The 20,400-nt window shown below is 42.0% G+C and overlaps 1 protein-coding gene across 15 annotated transcripts in view; it reads left to right on the top strand.

Moving 5' to 3' along the window:
* The first annotated feature begins 7,820 nt into the window (after positions 1-7,820).
* Positions 7,821-20,400, top strand: part of ank1a (ankyrin 1, erythrocytic a) — a 90,122-nt gene continuing 77,542 nt past the window's right edge. For 6 of the 15 annotated variants that reach the window (XM_055011591.1, XM_023281098.3, XM_055011590.1 and 3 more), the window contains exon 1: positions 7,857-8,224. In XM_055011591.1, the coding sequence (XP_054867566.1) occupies positions 8,099-8,224 (126 nt within the window). In that variant the 5' untranslated portion in view covers positions 7,857-8,098. Of the gene's footprint in view, positions 8,225-20,400 lie in introns of all 15 variants that reach the window. The other 9 variants (XM_055011597.1, XM_055011596.1, XM_055011593.1 and 6 more) reach the window with 8 other exon arrangements.

Below are 20,400 nucleotides of genomic sequence, written 5' to 3'. Positions count from 1 at the left end.
TCATGCTGCATGACTCCTTGTTCTCGTGGTGACTGAGGACAGTTCTTTATGAATATTTTAAAAGCAACTGTCCTGTTCTCTCATTGTACCAGTTGTACATCACAGAAAATGTCCTGGAAAATTACTTCTTAACAAGAGTGGAAACTGTGACATTGTTGAAGTCGCATTGTTATCATTTAGCAGTGAAGATGCAGGTAAAGATTCCAAAGATTTCAAAACCTTCTTTGTATTCTACCTCAGTTTTATTGATACTCCAGTATGTCTTACAGATACAACAAAATAAAAGCCTGGACTTATTTCTGTCATTGCTACTGGTGTGCATTTAAGTAGTGGAGGTCAAACATTTGGTGTAACTTCAGGATTTTTTTTTTTTTAGTTCATAAAACACAAGTTATCTATTTTGAGCTTGTTTTAAGTGTGTACAATTTGTCACTTCATGCTGATAGGAACTGAAACAGTAGCTGCTTAAAATCAGTGTCAAGTAAGTATAATTTTAAGAAACCAGCACGGTTCATTCAAGAAGCAAAAAGCTGCCTTGTTTGGATTAAAAAAAAAAAAAGATTTAAAAGTGATTTAGTGCCTCCAGAACACATAAAGCTGTCCTGCTCGTATGCATTCATCTTCTTCTCTGATCAGACACCTTTAAAGTTCACAATGTCTCTCCCTGTCAATGCCAGCTAAGCACTGAGGTGGTAAATCTTCTCCGCTGTCTTACCGCTTTCCTCGTAACATTCTTTCATCCTCACATCCTGTGCCCCTTATGTTTCTACTAAAAGTTTTACATTCCATTATTGAGCCTCTGGAACCAGCTGAAGGTGTTTCTTCACATGTACAATCGGTTGACAGCTGCTGACAAGAAAAGAGTGCTGTGCCGTAACGTTGGAGTTTCTAGCATCAGTCAGAAAGGTTGAAACAACAGGTCACTGATATTGGTTCAAGTGCACCATGACTCCACTAGATGGCAGTAGTAAACTGAATAAAGTCCCTTAGCTTTATCTAGCTTTATGTTTCAAGTACCTCACATAGCCTTCCCTGTGTCTTTATCGTCTCAGCGTTTATTCATCAGCCAGAAATGTGTCCAAAAATGCTTCAGTCAGTATTTTGGGTAATACACACTGAGCCGCTTCTTCTTTTTTCCCGTTTGTAGAACTGTGCTTCGCAGATTTTAATCACTGACTGAAGTTTGTTGATAAGACATCATGAGAGATAAAACATTGCCTCTGCTGTCCTATTTGACTGCTTTGGGAGTTTAGCCTGTTCTGTCACTAACAGTTTGCTGATCCTACTGCTGTACTTCACTCCACACAGCTTCTGTTATTTGTGCTATTTGACAGGGACTCACCTAAATGGTTGAGAAAAACAGAGGATTTCACTCTAAGCTATTTTTTACTCTCCAATCAAGAAAATTTACCAGCACAGTAAAAAAGATAGTGCCCATTATGTAATTGTTACAATCACCAGACAAGCTCCCTTTTGACAACCAATTCAGAACAAAGCGTTGCTTTGCCTACATGCTGCTGTGCAGCGCTTTGATAGGGCTGCATCACACAACAGTAGTGACTGTCAGTCTGCCTAAGGCCACTGTCACTCCCAGTTGGTGTGATGGTGATATTCACTGGTGCCTGAGTAGCTCTGAGACTACTCTGAACTGCTGTTCCCACCTCCAAACTGGTGATGCTGCAGCCTCAACAGTCAGGGCGTATTTACACTGATCCCTGGTCTACATACTTCCCTTGAATACGGAGCCAAATCAGATGAGGCCTTTAGATGAGGTGGCAGGATGCCCGAGCAACGGCACAGTGTGGACATGAAGCCTGCCCTTGGTTTGTTACCTGCCATATGGCTTTCCCAATCAGTGCTGTCTCTGCTGGTGCAGATCCAATAGAGAGGTGGAGGGAGACACTGTGTGAGTGTGTGTGAGTGTGTGTGTGTGTGTGTGTGTGTGTGTGTGTGTGTGTGCGTTAGTGTGTGTGTGTGAGAGTGAGCGATCCTTCTAAAGGAGCATTTAGGTCTCTGAATTAACCGACTATATCTTCCCTTCATGCTCCACTAGCTAAATGTCAGGAGGACAGCAAAATGTCCAGCAGCCATTACGTTTACTGAGGGGGAACAAAATAACCTGAACATACAGTATGATCGAGTAGACCTGCTGCACCTTATAGCCGAATGAACATAGTTACATTAATATTAAAGCAGATTTGTTGATTTAATTTTATAGTTATTGTTGCTTCCCCGTAAAGATATGGCCCTTTATGGGATACCGGGCTTGACGGGTTAAACAGTAATAATATGCTTTTGTTTCATGTATACAGCCCCTATTATTCAGTTTTATTATTGATGTATCTTTTGGTTCAGTCATTTTTAGTGAGGATGCTCAACATATGTCAACGTTATCGGCATGATTAAGGCTTTAAAATGAAATGGTGGCCCAAAATGTGCATTCACAAGCAGATAAGATGACCCTGACTACGGGGCAGGAGGTTGCATTTGGAGAGAGATTACATAGAGATTACATTTATTTACTTGTTTTTGCAACTTGTAAACAAGGTCAGATTTGCCCTCGTTGTGTCTTTTGTCAGGATTATCTAAGAGGGAGCTTTATTCAAGGCTGTTAAAGTAAGATTACGTTCACAGTTTTGTTTGGAAATGTTTCTTATTTTGCTCAGTGAATGTGGACATTTTAAAGAAGTGTATTTATATGTCTCCAAAACAAAAACAGTAGGTCTAGTATGTTCATTGCACTACATCAGATACCTGATGTTCTCTGCATTTAAGTGTAAAAAATATCCACGTGTACATCAGTAATAGCATCAGCAACCAGCCAAAAACAGTTGGAAAATATCAACATCTTAGACATCTACATAAATCCAACAGGATTTTTAAATAGTTAAAAAAATCCAACAGCCTGTATTGTTCATGTTGTTCAATTTATTTTGATGTAAACCAGATACAAGCAACAAATCCAAACATCTGATGACCTGAAGTCAGCAGATATTTGTCATATTTGCCTCATAAATCACTCACATGAATAACTGTCAATTCAAACCAGCTATCTGTTCACTGAATGTCCATTCTGTGCACAATTTAAACAGTAGTTAAATACAAAATTCTTGCTGAGTCCGCCTTGTTCATGGGTGTGATTGTATCTGAATGATGTGTCTTCTTTCAGAGCAGCAGGGAGCTGTGCAGACTGATGGTGTTGCTTTGTGCTGCAGTGCAGTGTTGAGCTCTCTGTGTGTATATGCTTCCTCACAGTATTGTAAGAGTCACCGTTAGGGGGCGCTCTGATCCACAGTTCAATCAGTTTTATGGATTACTCCAGATTCTGTATCACTTGTTGTCTCTGTCTCAGCAGTGGTGTCATTTTATCCAGTGAGATTCCTCTGGAACTGGTTCTTGTGATTATTGTCGTACAGTAGTTTGTTTGAAATTTCAACCCCAGGTTTTTAACCAAGATCCATTGTCCTTTGACTATAGACCCAGAAAGCGAATGTCTCCATCCATTTTTGTCGCAGTACCTCCTACTGATCCATAGAGGGTGCTATCGGACTGCTGTTTTTTGCTGCTGGATGTTTCTTTCCTTTTCAATTGATCTTTGACGACCAGCCATAATCTCTTTCACGTGGTTAAAGGGGCAGATTTATGATGCTTTGATCCACTGGAAATCACAAAAATCGTGTTCATCCATATTGTCGAAGCCCAAATACAGCAAGGGCTTTTTTTGCTCATCCCCTCGTCTCATTTTGGCGGATAGTGACTAAGGCTGCTACTAAAATAACTCTGCTATAAGCCACAGTTGATGGTGCAGAGGATGGCACAGGCTTGCAGAATACTGTAACTCACTGTAGGCTGTGGATCTCTGCCAGCAAACACACTGGAGACTCTCTGTATTAGAAACGTTGAGGTGGGTTCGACATAAGTAGCACAGTAAAAAAACAGCAGCACAGTTGGCTTCATCTCTACATAAGCTGCTGCTGATGATGTGAGAATATGACTAATGCAAAGCAATAAACTCCGTTATTATCATTCCTGTCATTATGACTAACGATTATCTAATGAAGTGTTTGTTTGAGAAATATTCTCCAGACCTTTATGTCCCTGTGACCTGTTCCCGATGAGGACTAAATGAGAGCAGGAAATGAGAGTGTTGTCCCAAGAGTTTCACCTGTGCCGTGGGTGTAAATTAGTCTAATTCTGACACTGACTTTTAAGAATGACTGGCGAGAAAGTCCAGCCCAAACGCTGTGGCTTCTCATTTGTTGACACACTCTTGACCTACTCTACTGTACGCGCTCTTTACTGTCCACCTGCTTCCAGCAAACCGTTTCTGTTTGAGTATCAAGTGAAGACATGTCACTGAAACCGGCCACACTTCATCGGTTGCATGACTGACTGTCTGTGTTGCAGGGCGAGGTTACGTACAGTATGCCTCCGTGAGTTGAATAGGCTGCCTCTCGCGTCTCTTTTCGCTGTGGTGAGTTTGTGTGATGGTGTGTGTGCGTCTGTGTGTGGCTCTGTCATGTCCCGTCCACTGTTTTTAGAGGAGCAGTGGAGCAGTTAATGTGCTGGCGGGTGCTGGCCGTCACACTGAAGAAAGCTTGGGCCATAGCTGTGTGTTTCTCTCTCCCCCCAGGTCCACACAACCTGTCCCTTTGTGTCCCCGGCAGGACCACCCCTGGGACAGTCTTTCTACACTGGGTGCACTCAGAAACACAAAAATCAGGCTGTACTGTATGTGGGTTTTAAGATTCTTTCCAGTGGTTTTGTGTGTTTTAGGCTGTATTCTAACAGAAACTGTGTATAATGATTAATTTATTGGACATTACAGCCTGTTAAGAGCAGAATGTCACCACAGGGCTCCCATTTAAGACCTACCCATAAACTTTTGCTTGATTTCTTGTGTGAAACAGTTGAAGTCTTCTTTTCTTGTTTAAACCACAGTTTTATGCCTCATATTCAGAAAAAAAAAGTTTTTCACAACTAAAATTCCATGACAACTGACCAAATTTTAAATATTAAGGATAGTAAATAGTAGAGATCATGTAACATGATTGGAAAATGTTCTGGCAAGTGGTTGCATGTGAAATGTTTAAAAAAGAACAGGAGGAAAATGAACCTTGTGCTTAAATCATACATTGCATTTTGTAAACTGATGGCTCTGGTTGATAATGAATGTTGAACTTCAGATCAGTGCTTCTTTTCTCATGTGGACTCACTTCTTGAATTGAGTGAACTGAATCTAACCTGAAGTTCTGAACAGTGGAATATACTGGACTGTTGATAGATTTGCTTACTGGATGTTGTTGGTTGCTGAGGCAAATATCAGGTTATGGACATTTATTGAAAATTCAAGGATGTTTAAACCTATTGTCCAGACATATTTTAGATTACCTTCCAAAGTACGTTTAACTTCCATCATACATGATTAAACTGTCAGTATTGAATCTTGTCCTTTTTGGTGCATCTAAAGGAGCTTGTTTCAGGTTTCAGAGTCAACTATCAAAAAGCACTCCATCAAAAGGTTTTTGAACCATGGTGTTTTCATGAAGTGTCACTCTGATTATGCTTAAACCTTCAGAGACACACTGAGGTTGTCAGTATGTCATAGATACGAGACTTTCTCTTCTCCATAAGGTTTATCAGCCCCAAATGATCCCATAGCTATAAGTGTTTCTGCTGCCTGTGATAAAGTCCAGTGTAAAGCTGCTCATCCATTAGCTCAGCAAGAGTGTAGCTTAACAAGACCAATCTATTTGGCTAGGCAAAAACCTCCTTATTACTAGAGCAGTCAGTCCTGCTGGTGATTCATTTAGACACATTCCCCAGAGGTTCAATATTGTGATGGATCTCTTGCCACAGAGCTGTCAGCTTGACAGTATTTGTGTTTGTTTGTGTCATAGCTGGGCCACATGAGCCAGTGATTTGTGTAGTAGCATTGCAGGCAGAAGGCAATATCACCAGTGCTATTCATTAGTATGCTGCAGTATATATAGAGAGAGAGCTGCTATCAGATCAGGGAAAGCCTTTGCAGGACAGCAGAGGCCAAATCTCTATAAGCACATTGCTATGGACAGGAAGCAGTAGCAGATAAGGAGGGAAGTTTATGTGGAATGGCTGAAGAAGATGGTAACAATCTTAAGTTTGCAACATCATTTTGCCATTAAATAAGAAAGCAACAACTAACCTTTCTTACCTTGATTTCATTCCAGTTAGAAGATATTTCATTCAGAAAAGATCTTATAACTGCTGTAAGAACAGGAAAAGACATAATAGACTGAGATATTAGGATAGTGAGTAACGATATCCTGACTGTTTCTGTGCATTTTCTATTGGGTTCCTTTAAAGTAACTACTGGAAGGCAACAAAATCAGCCATAAATAAAGATGTGGCTGCAGAATTCTCCAATAGCAGCCAACACCAGCTGCACGTCTTTGTGTGTGTGTGTGTGTGTGTGTGTGTGTGTGTGTGTGTGTGTGTGTGTGTGTGTGTGTGTGTGTGTGTGTGTGTGTGTGTGTGTGTGTGTGTGTGTGTGTGTGTGTGTGTGTGTGTGTGTGTGTGTGTGTGTCACGCCGAAACACATGTGATGGCATGTGTGTGGACTGTGTGTGTGTGTGCATGTTTGTGTGTCTACAGTATCACTGTGAACTGTACGTGTGATGTATAGTGAGCCGGGCAAAGAGAGATGTTAAAGGATCTTTTCTGCCTGCGTCAGTAGTTTTGCAGGGAGGAGAAAGGAGGGAGGGGAGGGGAGTAGAGGGAAGGGAAGGGAAGGGAGATAGCAAGAGCATGAGAGAGGCTGAGCAATACCAGTAAACAGGTGCCGACTCCATTAGCACCTCTTTTCCTATGCACCTCTTCCTCTTTGCATTCATATCCACACTGTACATAAGCTCTGGACACACGCCTATTTAATACTGTAATACAAGTATACGTGTATTTATTCTATCCTTTTTCTTTATTGTGTACAAAGCTGAAACAGGCGATAAGGGGAAAGAATGCAAGTAACCAGAAAAAGAAGTCAATCAAGCAAAGCTTTTGATGATGCTACTGTATCATAGTTAACAATAGATGGAGAAGGAGGGATATAGAACAGCAATTTATTGCTCGCAGCCTCACTCTGATATACACAAGCTCACTGCACCAACATCCTTGCATGGGTACCAATCCCGTCTGCTGCAGCGCCTGAACCATAGAGCAGGAGGAGGGAGCAGAGAGAGAGAAAGAAGGAGAAAGAGGGGGAGAGTAAACGAGTAAGAGGCAGCTTTTTTCCCTCATGCATGTTTTAGTTTTTTTTTCATTTCCTCTGGTATCCCGGTGTGTGTGTGTGTGTGTGTGTGAGTGATGGTGTGATTGGCTGTGGTGATGATGGGTTCCCTGTGCAACCTTGCAATCCTACACAGATGGACACACAGCAGGACTATGAGATACTGAGAAATTAAATACAGGAAAAGGAAACAAAATCAATGCAATGTGAGGAGGGAGAGCTGACTTTGATTTAAAGCTGCTCGAGCTATTTCTCAACTGACTCTCAGTTCATCCCTTTTTAATCTTTGTTGATGAGGAAGATGGGGGGGGTCGCAGCAGTTTCCCAGCATGTTGAAGCAGTGGACAGAACAGAGATGTAGAGCAGGAACAAGTGAGAAAAGGAAGGAAAAACCTGTTTGTTCACTGTTATTTACCCCCTTTTCTTCGGCACAGGGGAGGAGGGAGATCAGAGTGGAAAGCAGGAGAAAAAAATTGAACGAGGGAAGTGAGAGACCAGGAGAGTGTGCAAGCATCGAGGGGAGAGAGAGAGAGAGAGAGGGAGAGAGCGGCGCTGCAGTAGCATCCCACAGCAGACGGCTGAGGACTGCCGGTGTGTGTGTGACTGCACTGCTGAAGAGGAGGAGGAGGAGGAGGAGGCAGAGGGTGAGCACGCTCGCAGACTCTGCAGGGCCATAGAGGAGCACACAGCAGCAGCAGCAGCAGCAGCAGCAGCAGCAGCGCTAGTGTTGGCCCGCACCAGGTAGAAGTCCCAGTGCCGCCGCCGCCGCCCCGCAGACTGCCGCCGTAAAGATCTGGACGCGCCAACGCCGCCCGGACCCCCGCCAACAACGCCATGGCACAAGCGGCCAAACACCTCCGCAAGAACAAGGATTTAGAAGCCCAGTTAGAGGCGGATCGCAAAGAGAAGGAGGAGGAGAGGGCCAAAAAAAGGAGTCGCTCACGGGATAAAAAGCGCAAGGTACTGGGGACTATTCACAGGTGGGGTAGCCAGGGGCGGGGAGGGGAGGGGAGGGAGGAGAGGCTGCATGGAGAGGGGGGCAGGAAGGTTGAGACGCCCCCCCCTTCTTTCTCTGTCATGCTCTGCTGTGGTCAGGGCTGCCGGGGCACACATGGAAACCCAGTCATGAGCGTGTTTCTACTGTGTGTACACATTCTCCCCTGGCACACATGTATGCCCTGTGCATACAGACATGGGGAAACGGTACAACACACTGCATGCCTTCCTACTCCTCTTGACTGCTTTATACCTGCTTTATTGACTGTCCTGTCCAAGCCGTCTGATAAGGCAGTGTAGTACTCTACCTCTCACTGTGTCTCTGTCCCTCTTCACATTTCTCGTCTCGTGCTCTCTCTCTCTCTCTTTCTCTGCTCTTTGTTTTCACACTGCAGTACAGTGTTAGCGAGCAAAAAATTTCACCACAGCACTAATCTTTCATTAGGGAAGTGCTTGCTTGTTTCTGCAACAAACTGCTCTCTTTTCCTGTCTGTTGTTTTTTTTTCTTCTTTACCTTCTGTGTGGCATTGTAATGACTGCAGAGCAATACCTGCAGGCTTCTGTCTGACTGACTGAGAAGTACCAGGCAGAGCTGGAACAACTGGCAAGGTTCGTTGTGTACAATAAATCTCCGCCACCCGCTGACTGCAGGGACATATCATCCAGTCTACTTTATTCCTCCGGCCGCTCGTCGCATTTCACTCAAACTCATTAATGAAAATGAGTCATCCGCAGATTGTGTATTGGTGGCAAATTGGTCCTCGGTAACAGAGTCCAGCCGCCCTGTGAGCCTACTCTGTGCCAGGCTGGCTGTAAACCAATCTGATGCTGATGCAGTAGAGACAGTGTTATGGACAGAAACACAGTACAGCTTCCACTTTCCCATAGAGGGGAGGCAGGGCTGTAAGGCCGGTGTAGGGATTAGGTCTTCCTTCTTTAGGATGACGAGATTGTTGGGTGTATTTGAGCAAAATGAAAAAAAAAAAGAAGGAGCGTGAAGAGAGGGAAAGGTGGTATGACTCAGATACCTGTCAGTGGGGGGTTTACACCTCAGTCACATCCAGTCCTTCCATCAGAAACACACATGGCACCACTCAGTCTGCCATGATGGACGTGAGCCAATGACTCCTGAGTTGAGGATTCTTTCTGGTCAGCTCTTTTGCTTAAAGAATCAGAGAGTGATGACTGTGTGCATGTGTGTTATGCATGTGTGTACGTGCAGAGATGAGGGTCCAAGATGGGAAAAACCTGCAGCTCTAACAGTATGGATGAGACAAGGATGAGATTTCTGGTGAGGGTGCTAATGCAGTCCAACTTTGATGGAAAGTGTATCGTTTCAGAGGATCCCATATCACTTACGTAACCATGCAGCTTAAGTCTTTCAAACAAGCTTCCTGACTCCCCTCTAGCTCCCTCCCTCCCAGTCGCTCTTCCTTTTTTAACGCCGGCTTATAGCCATTCCCCCTTTCTGGAGCAGATGTTAACACTGGGGGAATTCTCTCGCTTTATCTGTCTTTGTTTCCTCTGTGACGCTGCAGCTACGTATTGAAATTCTGCCGTCTGCAATTCATAAGTTAACCGACTGTGTGTCTTCACATTGTTCGATTGTTAACAAACCACCGTCGTGCTTCAGCTCTTTCCTTGTTTGCCACTCAGCACCTGGTATTTGGTAGTCCATCCTTTGCATCCGCCTCCACCTCAGAAGTGTCATGGTCCTCGCAGTGCAGACAAGGTCAACACTTTAGCTGTGGCACAATCATGTGTTTTCTTTATTTTTGAGCATTTACCAGTCATGCATACTCACCAAGTTTATCATTTTGAAGCCAGTAAAGCAGAGTTTTGTTGCACAAGCTTCAGTTTCCTTCTCTGGGGGGGATTTCAGTCAATTATCCTGCACTACTCGTTTGTTTTGAGTCATTATATGAAAAATCACTGAGCTTCTTATATTGATCTTTACAGGTTTTTGTGCACCGAAGTGTTAAAGTCGTAGCGGTTCATTTGTTGTAACTGAGGTATTTTTAGTCTCAATAGGAGGAAGCTCTAAAAGGGTGGCAGTTGGTCTTTTGGTCCAGTTGGGTCTCATGAGCAGAACAGCCTCTAGGGAATGCTAGCTGGGCTTTTAGCATCAAAAGCCTTGTTTATTTTTTAGCAAAGCATTTTCATTTATCCCTTAAAGCCATAACCTGATTTGCGCCCCATTTATTTATTCATTTTATTGTTTTAGTCCTCACTGTTTGTGGCTAATGTATGTTGGTGTTTTACATGATTATTCCATCCCTGTGGGAACACAGTCCCGCGTACAGTGATGAACGTCCAGAATCATAAAACTAACAATTCGTCATCAAAGGGTGAAAGTGCCATTTTAATTGGCTTCATGGTGTAGTGGCATTATACAGCGCAGGTCAGTTGCTGAGCAGTGGATAATGTTGTCCTCAAATTACTTTTATTGATGAGTTTGCTCCTCTTGAAAAACGAGCATTGTCAGGACGTGAACAAAGCCCTATTGTCCCAGTCAGCACCTATTTTCACCTCATTCTGCGTGTGCGTTTGTGTCTACATCTGAGGCTGCTTTAAAGTGAAGCGGTTTACCTGGTGACAATGGCCCTGAAGTAGGAGGGAGTGCTTTGCTGTATTATTTGTCTCATATCAGCATGACAGATAAAAAGGAGGAAAAATGTATCTAGTGCAGTTTTAATTTTAGGCTGTTTATTAGATTTTAAGGTCTATTCCAAGGTCATGGGAAACACCTGGAATTTACTGTATTTATTAACAGGCATTTTGAAGACTGAAGATAACATTCCAAGGCCGCATTTTTTTGTTTATTCAATCTTAGTAATGTTGTTTTGGCCCTTGCATTCATGAACATATTGGTGGCTTAGTTTTGGAAGCAGGGGAATAAAAGCTTTGGCATTTGCAGTTATTTTTATTATTTTTCATTATGTTGATCTGCTATTAAAATAATGTAGAAAGACGCGTAGCACTGTGACCAGAAAACAGTGTGCTCTATGGTATTGTTAGACTCTTTTCTCTTGTTATTTATTCTGTTGAAATATCAAGGCATTTATACAGAGCTTTAGTTGAGTAAAGTTAAAGTTCCATATCTAATTGTAATTTCCTGACTAAATAATAAGCTCAATTTGTCTTCTAAATTGGTAATAAGTGGCTTAGAAAACATTTCATTATGACTATTCTACCATCTGCATCCTCCTGTTAGTAATAGTTTTTAGTACTACAGGATGTCATTATTATTGGTCTACCCTCAGGGTGTTGAACAAATCTTGTGGTACCATTCAGGATGTACATTAAGAGTAGTATTTCTGTATGCAGTAATATGGAATATATTGACAATAATATCGATTTCTCAGTTGTGTCATTTTCCTTTTGCTCATTTGGTTAGAGCATGAATGAGTTTTCTATTTTAGTGAGTGCTCTTAGAAATTCATCAGATGGTTTTTTTTCTCTCCAATTTTTGTGTTTTCTACCAACCAGCAGCTTATTTAGTTTGCTGTCATACATTAAGACTGCAAATATTTATGTTTCTATAGCTGGTGCCAGTAAGTTTTTGACATTTTTACTTTAAATATGCTATCAGTTGATGATCCAAACTGTTTCTGGTTGATTTTTAGTTGATCAGCTAATTGATTGATTGACTATCTTTGCATCACTAGCTTTGTTCTTGGACAAATCTTCAAAATATGTACATGTAAGTCAGAATGGACCTTTGGGGTGTGACTACACGACAATTAGCATTATCGGTCCGTGTACTGTAAAGGTGTAGAGGAGGCTGTGTTACCTTATTTGAGGAAAATGCAAATTTTTCTGTTATTTCTGACAATTTGACAACAGATAAATAAATCTCTAGTCCCTGAGTGAACTAAACCCTGATTAATAAAACTGATTTAAAAATGTACACAACACAAAAACAACTGTGACGGTAGGAACAAATATTGTAATTTGGACTGAAGAATTTGGGGAAATCACTACAATGTTTCTGCCAGCATTTATTTCTGATCTGCAATATGTATTTTCAGTTCAAGTCAAACTTCAGTGTTGACTGTGTAATAGTTTTCTAATGTGTTGGAGCAGTACAACATGAGTGCAACTTTCACACAGGAAGAAAATTCATGAATTTATAAAAGACACTGACAAGAACAGTTTAATTCCTGGATCAGATGCACTGCATAACGTATATCCTTAACTGCAGCCTTTGCAATTTGCAAATTGCATTCCTTCAAATTTCCATTTTGTTTTGAAATCAATGAATTGTTCAGCTCTCATTGCAGTTCGCAACATCAGCTTGTGAATGTAAATCTGAAGCCTTTTTTCTGCCAGTAAATAAAACACTGTAGCACGTTGGAACAAAAGCTGCTTCTTCCAAGCAAAAGTAAAAAGAAAACAAGTTCCCACCCTCTATTGACGAGATGCAGTGTGTGTTGTTGTCGATCTGCAGCTAATGCTGGTTGTCATTGTCAGGTAATGTGACAAAATATAACATTTTTGTTGATCAATTCTTGTACTGGTCTATAAAACTATAAAAAAAAACACTGTTAAAATGCCTGTCAGTCCAAGGTGATTATCAGATGTTTTGTCAGACCAATTGTCTAATACCCATAATTGTTTAATTTTCAACAATGTAAAACAGAAAAAGGTCATTTTCACATTTGTGAAGATGACACTATCAAATATTTGTTAGTTTTTAAAATGACTTGAATCATAAAACGGTCATCAAAAGATTAATTTTCTGACTGAACGAATTATTGTTGTAGCCCCATAATACTGTGTTAATGGATGTATCTCAAGCTAATTAGAGCAATAGGAGTCCGTGTATTAGTCTGTGCTTGATGTTACTTAAAGGTCAGCATTAGTGTTTATATGGCTTTTGGCTGGTGATGCTCCTGAAGTGCAGAGAGGCGTTGTGGCAGCTGAGAACTGAGCCATCAGTGGTGCTACTGCTCAGACTCATCAATACATTAAGTCTGCACTATGGCTCCGTTGTTGCTGTATATTGTCTGGCACTCTGTTGGCTGCAAATGTGTAGCGGCCCTTCAGGCATCTTAGGGGTGAAAATCAGCTGCATCGACTCTGTCAAAAAGCAACACTGGTGCAGGACTGTGCAGCTGATATGGCTACCAGAGAACGCTGCGATGTTGAAAGTACTATCTCAGTGCTCCCTCCTCAATCTCCATCCTCATATAAAACAGAAGCAGCAGCCGTAGATCAGCATTCCAGCCTTGTCTCTGTCTGCCCTCCAAAATCTCTTACCCTCCCATCCTCCACAGGAAGCCGAGCCTTCACTGAGGTTAATGTGTCGATGTCTGAGACTGATTGGTACTGTAGTGCCGCCTAGGTGTTGATGCTGTGTTTTTGTGTGTATGACTGTGTGTTTGAGTGTGTGTTCGAGTTTGGTGCAGTGGATTAGGGTGCTGCAGCAGTGACTAAGCCCATCAGAGCCAACTGTAGCGCCTGTCTGCTGATCTGCCCTGCTTACCTGCATCCTCATCAAAGTGATTTAAAATAAATATTACCCAACATGTAATTTGAGCAATTGTTTTTTTTTTTTTTTTTTTTGAAAGGGAGATTTTTGAAAATCGAAAACTCATTTCTGTCATGTCAGTTGTTTGGAGCCAGAACATCTCAGTTTGAAGTCTGGTTAGAGCCGAGTGAAACAACATCAGTGTCTGAGTGTGATAGCCTATGACACCTGTCGGCCAAGGTGCACCAAATACTTCTGTCTGAGGCTTCTTTGAAACCAGGTAACGTGCATCAGATCGAATGTGCTGCTGAGAGTATTTTAAAGAAAGTGTTCATTCCGTTTCTAGCAAAAAATGAGATGGGAAAGTCGATGCAACTCAAGCTGCCAAGCTCTGACTTGGTCAAGAGCAATAACTACTTGGAGTCTGTGACTGTTGACTCAAAGGTAAAGATGTGACCTCAGAAAATCTCAGCTCTTGGCAAAGAAAAAGCCCAACTCAATCCCCTATGAAACTCTTTACTTGTTGTATTAACACTTAAAAACAAATAAGTGCTCTGATTAATGAGCTGAGATTTTGTTTGCCTTTGTGCTAAGTTAATTGCTTCCCCAAGGAACGTGGTGAAATTATGTGACGATCGCCATTGGTTTGTCCATCTGTTTGTCCATTTGTTTGTCTGTCTGTCTGTTCACAACATTACTCAAAAACGGAATAACGGACTTGGATTAAATTTTCAGGCAAGGTCAGAAATGACACAAGGACCACCTGATTAGATTTTGGCAGTGATGCGGCTTATAGTCTGGATCCATGGATTTGTTAAAGGTTTTCGTATCATGGTGAGAGAGTCATGTCGTCACCGTAGCTATGGCTACAAGTGAACGCTACATCAGCTGCTTGTTGATGATTACATGATTGGGATCCAACTACAATTCGACCGCTGCAGACCACGAATTATTTAAAGATTTCATCTGTCGCACATCATACGACTCAACAGCCTTGGCAGAGTACTGCGCTCTCTGAGGGCTTTTGTTAATGGTAAATGTACTTTCTAGAATGTCAAATTAGTCCTCTAAATTCCCCTATGAACATTTACTTTCTGTTGCTGAGAGAGAAGTTAAAGGGTTTCATTTTCCCTCCTCTGCTGTTGGGGTTTTCTGGATTGATTTTATACCTCACCCAGTATCTTATAAGAAGCACCAAACTAATACTGGGTTGGGCCTCCTTTTGCCCTCCAAACAGTCAGTGTTCTTCAGGGCATGGATTCCACAAGATTTATGACAGATTCTGATCCATGTTGACATGATTGCATCTCAAAATTTTTGCAGATTTGTCAGCTGCACATTCCTGATGCAAATGTCTTGTTCTACCACATCTCAGATGGATTCAAGTCTGATAACTGGGGAGGCCACTGAAGAACACTGAGCCCATAGTCCTATTCACAAAAACAGTTTAGTGCAAGTATTGCTGTTGTGGCATGTTGCATTATTAGGGAATATTAATGAACTGTGTCTTTAAAGGGATGCACATGATCACCAATGATACGCTGTGGCATTTCAGAAATGATTGATTGATCTTAAGAGGCCAAATGTGCAAAGAAAACATAACAGTGACAACAGCAGCAGCATGAACTCTTGACACAAGGCAGGTTAGGTCCATGGATTCATGTTTTTGAAGTCAAATTCCGATCCTATCAAATGCAGCCTCTGCAGAAATTAAGATTTATCAGGCCAGCTACGTTTTTGAATAGTCTTCAGCTGTCCAGTTGGTGACTCTGTGCCCAGTGCAAACTCACATTTGTGTTCATAGCCAGCATAGTGGAATCCTTCTCAGATACTTTTCTGTTCTTTCTCCTCTGACCTCTCTGATCAATGAGGTGTTTTCATCTGAAGAACTGCTGCTCACTGGATGTTTTTTGTTTTTCGCACCATTCTGAGATTCTGTTGTGTGAAAATCCCAGGAGAGAACAACAGTTTAGAACCAATGAAACCAGACAATCATTTCAATCACGCCATGGTCAAAGTATCAGACATCATATTTTCCCTGTTCTGATATTTGCTGTGAGTGTTAATTGAAGCCCCTGACATGTATCTTGCACGATTCTGTCCACTGTGCTGTTGCGACATAATTGGGTTTTTACATGAATAAACAGGTATGCAGAAGCTCAATGAATATACATGTCAGATTTTATGTTAGTATTAGACTTCAATATACATCAACAAACTTTTTTGGGTTGGTTGGGAGCAGTGGAGACAAATTTTCAACACATTATTGACTTTCTCACCTTTTAAATTGAACTCAGCTGCCTATTCCTACATCCAGCAGTTATGTTGACTGTATTAGGAGTTGTTTTTCTACCTGTCAGTCAAACCTAATTTTAACATTCAGTCTCCTTCAGTTCTGTGGTCTCAGCCAGATGCTGAGTGAAATATCAGGCTCTTTAACTTCTTTATGCTCCACCAGTTTGCCTCTAACTGTGTCAGTCTCCTGATTGGTGCTGAGGGAAATCGTGCTTGCTGTGTCCAAAAATGTTGCTATGAGTCAGGGAGAGTGAAACAGTAAAATTGGGGGCTGGACAGCTAAACAGTGAGGAGAGACTATATGAAGCTGTAAAGTTGGGCAAAGCTGCAGATTCAGGCAATAATTTGCTCATCTATCTGTTGACTATTATAGTATAGGCAATAGATAGAAGAAGCACAAAAGACAGAGCTCAATAAAAAGTCTTCATAACAAGGTGGCAGCCTGTTGCCTCATAAGACATAATGAATATTCACTAGTTCAACCCACCAGCAGTTGACTCATGTTGCTTGTTTTTGCTCAAACTTCACTCATGTTTGTGCACGTTAATGAATCCCACATTATACGCTGGTGTGTGTGTGGCCCTGTGGAACCCCTCAGACGGATGACTCAGCAGGTCGAGTTGGGGCATTTGCTCCTGTTGATGGAACTTGGGCCTGAGCCTCAGTGAGTCCAGCTCTTGGCTCTACAGTAAGTGCTGCTGGGGCAAGGTGGCCGGGAGCTGCAGCCTACTCTCCTTTAATTAAAGGAGGGGAATGGAAGCTGCTCGCGAGGCCAATTCAGCCAATGCATTCCCCTCTCCACCCTCCTCCTCCTCCCTTTACCAGGCCAGTGGCAGCCCTTTATTTATGAGCTCGCAGACACTGAGTGATTTTTAAAGGAGATGCCCCAGCACACCCATTCAGGTTCATTAGAGAGGAAAACTCCCCTGCTCCAACTGTGGCATCTATTCTTTGTTTAAAAAAAAAAAGAAAAAAGAATGAAATAAACATGAACAAAATAACATCAAGCATCCAGAAGGCACTCTCTCTCTCTGCAGGAAGTCGGCTTCCCCGAAACTCCAAAGCCTGAGGATATTTTTGAAATGTTGATGAGCGATCAAGATGTCTCACCGTGTTGTCGGTTTCATCCTCACTGCAGTGATTCTTTCTTTTGTTTTAAGACTGAAGCCACAATCATCCTCACCTGCTTATTACACGTTATTGTCTCTGTAATAAACGGCAGGATGATGCATGATTTTGATAATCCTCATAAGCCCGGGAGACAGACTGTTTATTGGTGTGTTTGCTGGCTGACGATTGTAGATGAAGCTGAACTGACACCTGGGACTGCAGTGCTTTCAGAATAGCGTTAGTCTCCGGCTGAGTTTCGTGTGAACCTCTCAGAATCGTGAGTAGCAGCATCTGTGCATCGCTGCCTTCCCACAACATGCAAAATGATGTGTCATTTTGAGAGGGTCTTCCTTAGATTCTGCTCCTCGCCCCTCCCCTCCCCTCCTCCCTTCATCTTCCTCTTCATCTCTCTCCTTGGCCGATTGCGCTAATCTCTTCTCCCAATTGTTATTCTGATAGTGCAGCTGTTACATAACTGCCTGAAACAAGAATTGAGAGATCAGGGCTATTGAAATGGATCCTCATCATGCCCAAATAAAAGAGCGAGAGGAAAAGAAGGAGAAAAAAATGAGGCAATATCTTCTGAGAGGAATTTGATAGGTCATTGCTGGACTGCTTGTTGTAGAATGAGAAAGGACAGCTTTTGGTGTCCGTTACCCAACCTGAGCTGTTTCCCTTTAAGCTCCTGAAGAGGAGAGAGAGAGAGGAAAGGACAGAAGGTGGGATAGGAAGCTTAGTGCGGTTTGATATCCAGGTACTCCGAGTCCTGCCTTGATATCCTCAGACTCTGCAGCATCTCGTGGACTGATATCCATAGGAGCCTCTGCACGGTGCAGCCTACCATTTACTGTATTGATCGGCTCTACTTTGCCCTGTAGGAAAAGATTTCATTCGTCCTGTGTGTTCAGCTTTTAAACAACTGGCCATACAACATGTAGGTGTTACAGTAGGTGTTACAATTTGATGCATCTCCATCCACGAGATGGAGTGTAAATTTGACATTGAGATTCACCAGAGGACAAATATTACTGACTTTTCCTCTAGCGTCTCAATGAGGTTCTTAGTTTTTATAAACTATCTGCACAATTGCTGGATGGATTTCCATGAAATGCTGCTTCCGAAAAAATTCCTGCAAGACTAATGACCTATCAGTTTCAGTTGTATTTAATGTTTGTTTGCTAAACGAACATGGTGAGCGTTGTAGATATTACACATCTTCATTTTGAGCATGCTGGTGTTGCTGTTTAGCTCAAAGCGCTGCCGCAAGTTTGAGTGTTTGTGTGTTGAAGGCGAGTGTAGGCCATTGTAGGACCGATTTGTGTGGGAGGCACCTTATGTGTTGGTGATTGTGCGCGAGTGTTTGGTGTGAAGGAATATAGCCCAGGGGTAGAACCACAGAAGAGAGGAGAGTGAAAGCAAGAAGGAGTGAAATATCAGAGGAGTGTGGGTGACCCCAGGGTGACTCTGCACCCTTTTCCTCTGTATTGGATGACTGGTGTCTTATTTACCTGATTGATATGATGATTCCTTTTTTTTTCTGTCTACCGGAGGGAAGAGGAATAATTCAATTCAAAACCCAGCAGTACAGTAGGTCATTACGGCAGCATAGCTTCCCGGCTGTAATTCTCAGTTCCAGCTCTCGGAGTGCGGACAATAGAGAATGTCTGATTCATTTATTGCAATGGGCAGGAGAAGATTGAGTCCATGATTAGAATTTTCAGACTGAATTAAACCTATGTAGTCAAAAGTGGCACCCAGAGTATAGTATACAGTCTATATGTTTCAGAAGCTTAGTAGCGGCTTTTAAGGCAGGAGATTCAGATGTGGTTTTCATGACTTTAAGTCCCTTTGGAGTAACAGATGATGGCAATAAGAGACCAGACCTTGCTTGATGCTTTGGAGTATCACTGTGTGCTCCCTTATGACAAATCTTACTTAGCAGAGTGCAGATTTCTTGAGTCATCTAATCCTCGTGTCAAGTGTCCTCACAGTGTTGTAGCATCATGGACCTGTTATTAAAAGCTTAGCCATTTGTAAACCTCTTCATCTGAATCCCCTAGAGGGAAAGGTGGTGTCACTTTGATTTGATGCTCTTCACTCCTCATCCCACCCAGCATGCACAGAGAGGCTCTGCTCTCCAGGAGGAGGACCAATAAATCAGGTATCAGTTAGAGGACAAAAACATGACACAGAGCAACCTTTGTTAATCCATTCCTGTGTTGAAATCATCTGCAGCAGCAAGTGGAAACTGCTATTTAATTGCCTTGGATGTAAAAATATATTGCTTCTTTGCCAAGTTTGTGACTAACAATTCTTTTAGTGAGCAATTATTCTGGCAACTCTGTTTTCACACCACCAACATTCAGTGTAGAAGCACAGACAGTCTTTTCTGCAAGTGTTTCATGTGTTTTTACTAATTATATTCAGTAACTGTTGTAAAGTGTAGTAAGATTTGTTGGTGTTAAAATGCTAGAGGAACTGTGGAATCTTTTCACACTGAACATCAGCAGAATATTTTTGTATCAGTCACACTAGAATTTAGTGTTGGGTTCAAACAGTTGACTCGATTATGGATGAAAGATTAGAAAATACCCAGAGAAGGTATCGCAGATCTCTTATTATATGGCAGAACGTTGCCTCACGCAGTTATATATCTGTAGTTCTGTTCCAGTGCTATGCAGGTAAATAGAATTTCACTTGTGGAGTTCAAAGCCTTGAAAATGACATTTGTTTCTATAAACAATGTCCCAGTTACTCTGGATAATCTGTAAGCCTGACTGTGGACACATTGTGACAATGTGACTGCAACTACCAAAGAAACAGAAACATCTAAACACACCGTCTGTTCAGTAGCAGTTTCCGATTCTCCTCAGAAGATACCCACAACCACTTATCAAATGTAGATTCAAATTTCCATTCTTTCAGGTTCAACATACAGAATAAGTTTGCTTAAACATGGATATTTCAATTTTGTCCTGCCAATTGATCAGCTCCATCTGTTAAAACTATGTAATGTGACAGAAAGTCCTAAAACGGCTCCTGAGTTGACCTTGGTGAGAAAGTTTTTATGCATTAGTTTCTGAGAGAATATATGTCTTTATTAGACTTTAGCTCCAACCATAGCTGCTCAGAGCAGGGTTTCTGTTTTATTTCAAGTAACAGGGATATTTTTTAATAACAGAAATGAAATTTTAAGACAGAATTCATCTGCTGTATTGGTGTGGAGACAGAAATTGCAAAGGTGCAGATGCTACAACTCAGG

Source organism: Amphiprion ocellaris, chromosome 6, assembly GCF_022539595.1.
Source record: "Amphiprion ocellaris isolate individual 3 ecotype Okinawa chromosome 6, ASM2253959v1, whole genome shotgun sequence".
In the NCBI taxonomy this organism is placed as follows: Eukaryota; Metazoa; Chordata; class Actinopteri; family Pomacentridae; genus Amphiprion; species Amphiprion ocellaris.
The sequence above is the reverse complement of the archived record's forward strand: the minus strand, read 5'-3'. Positions and strand labels throughout refer to the sequence as shown.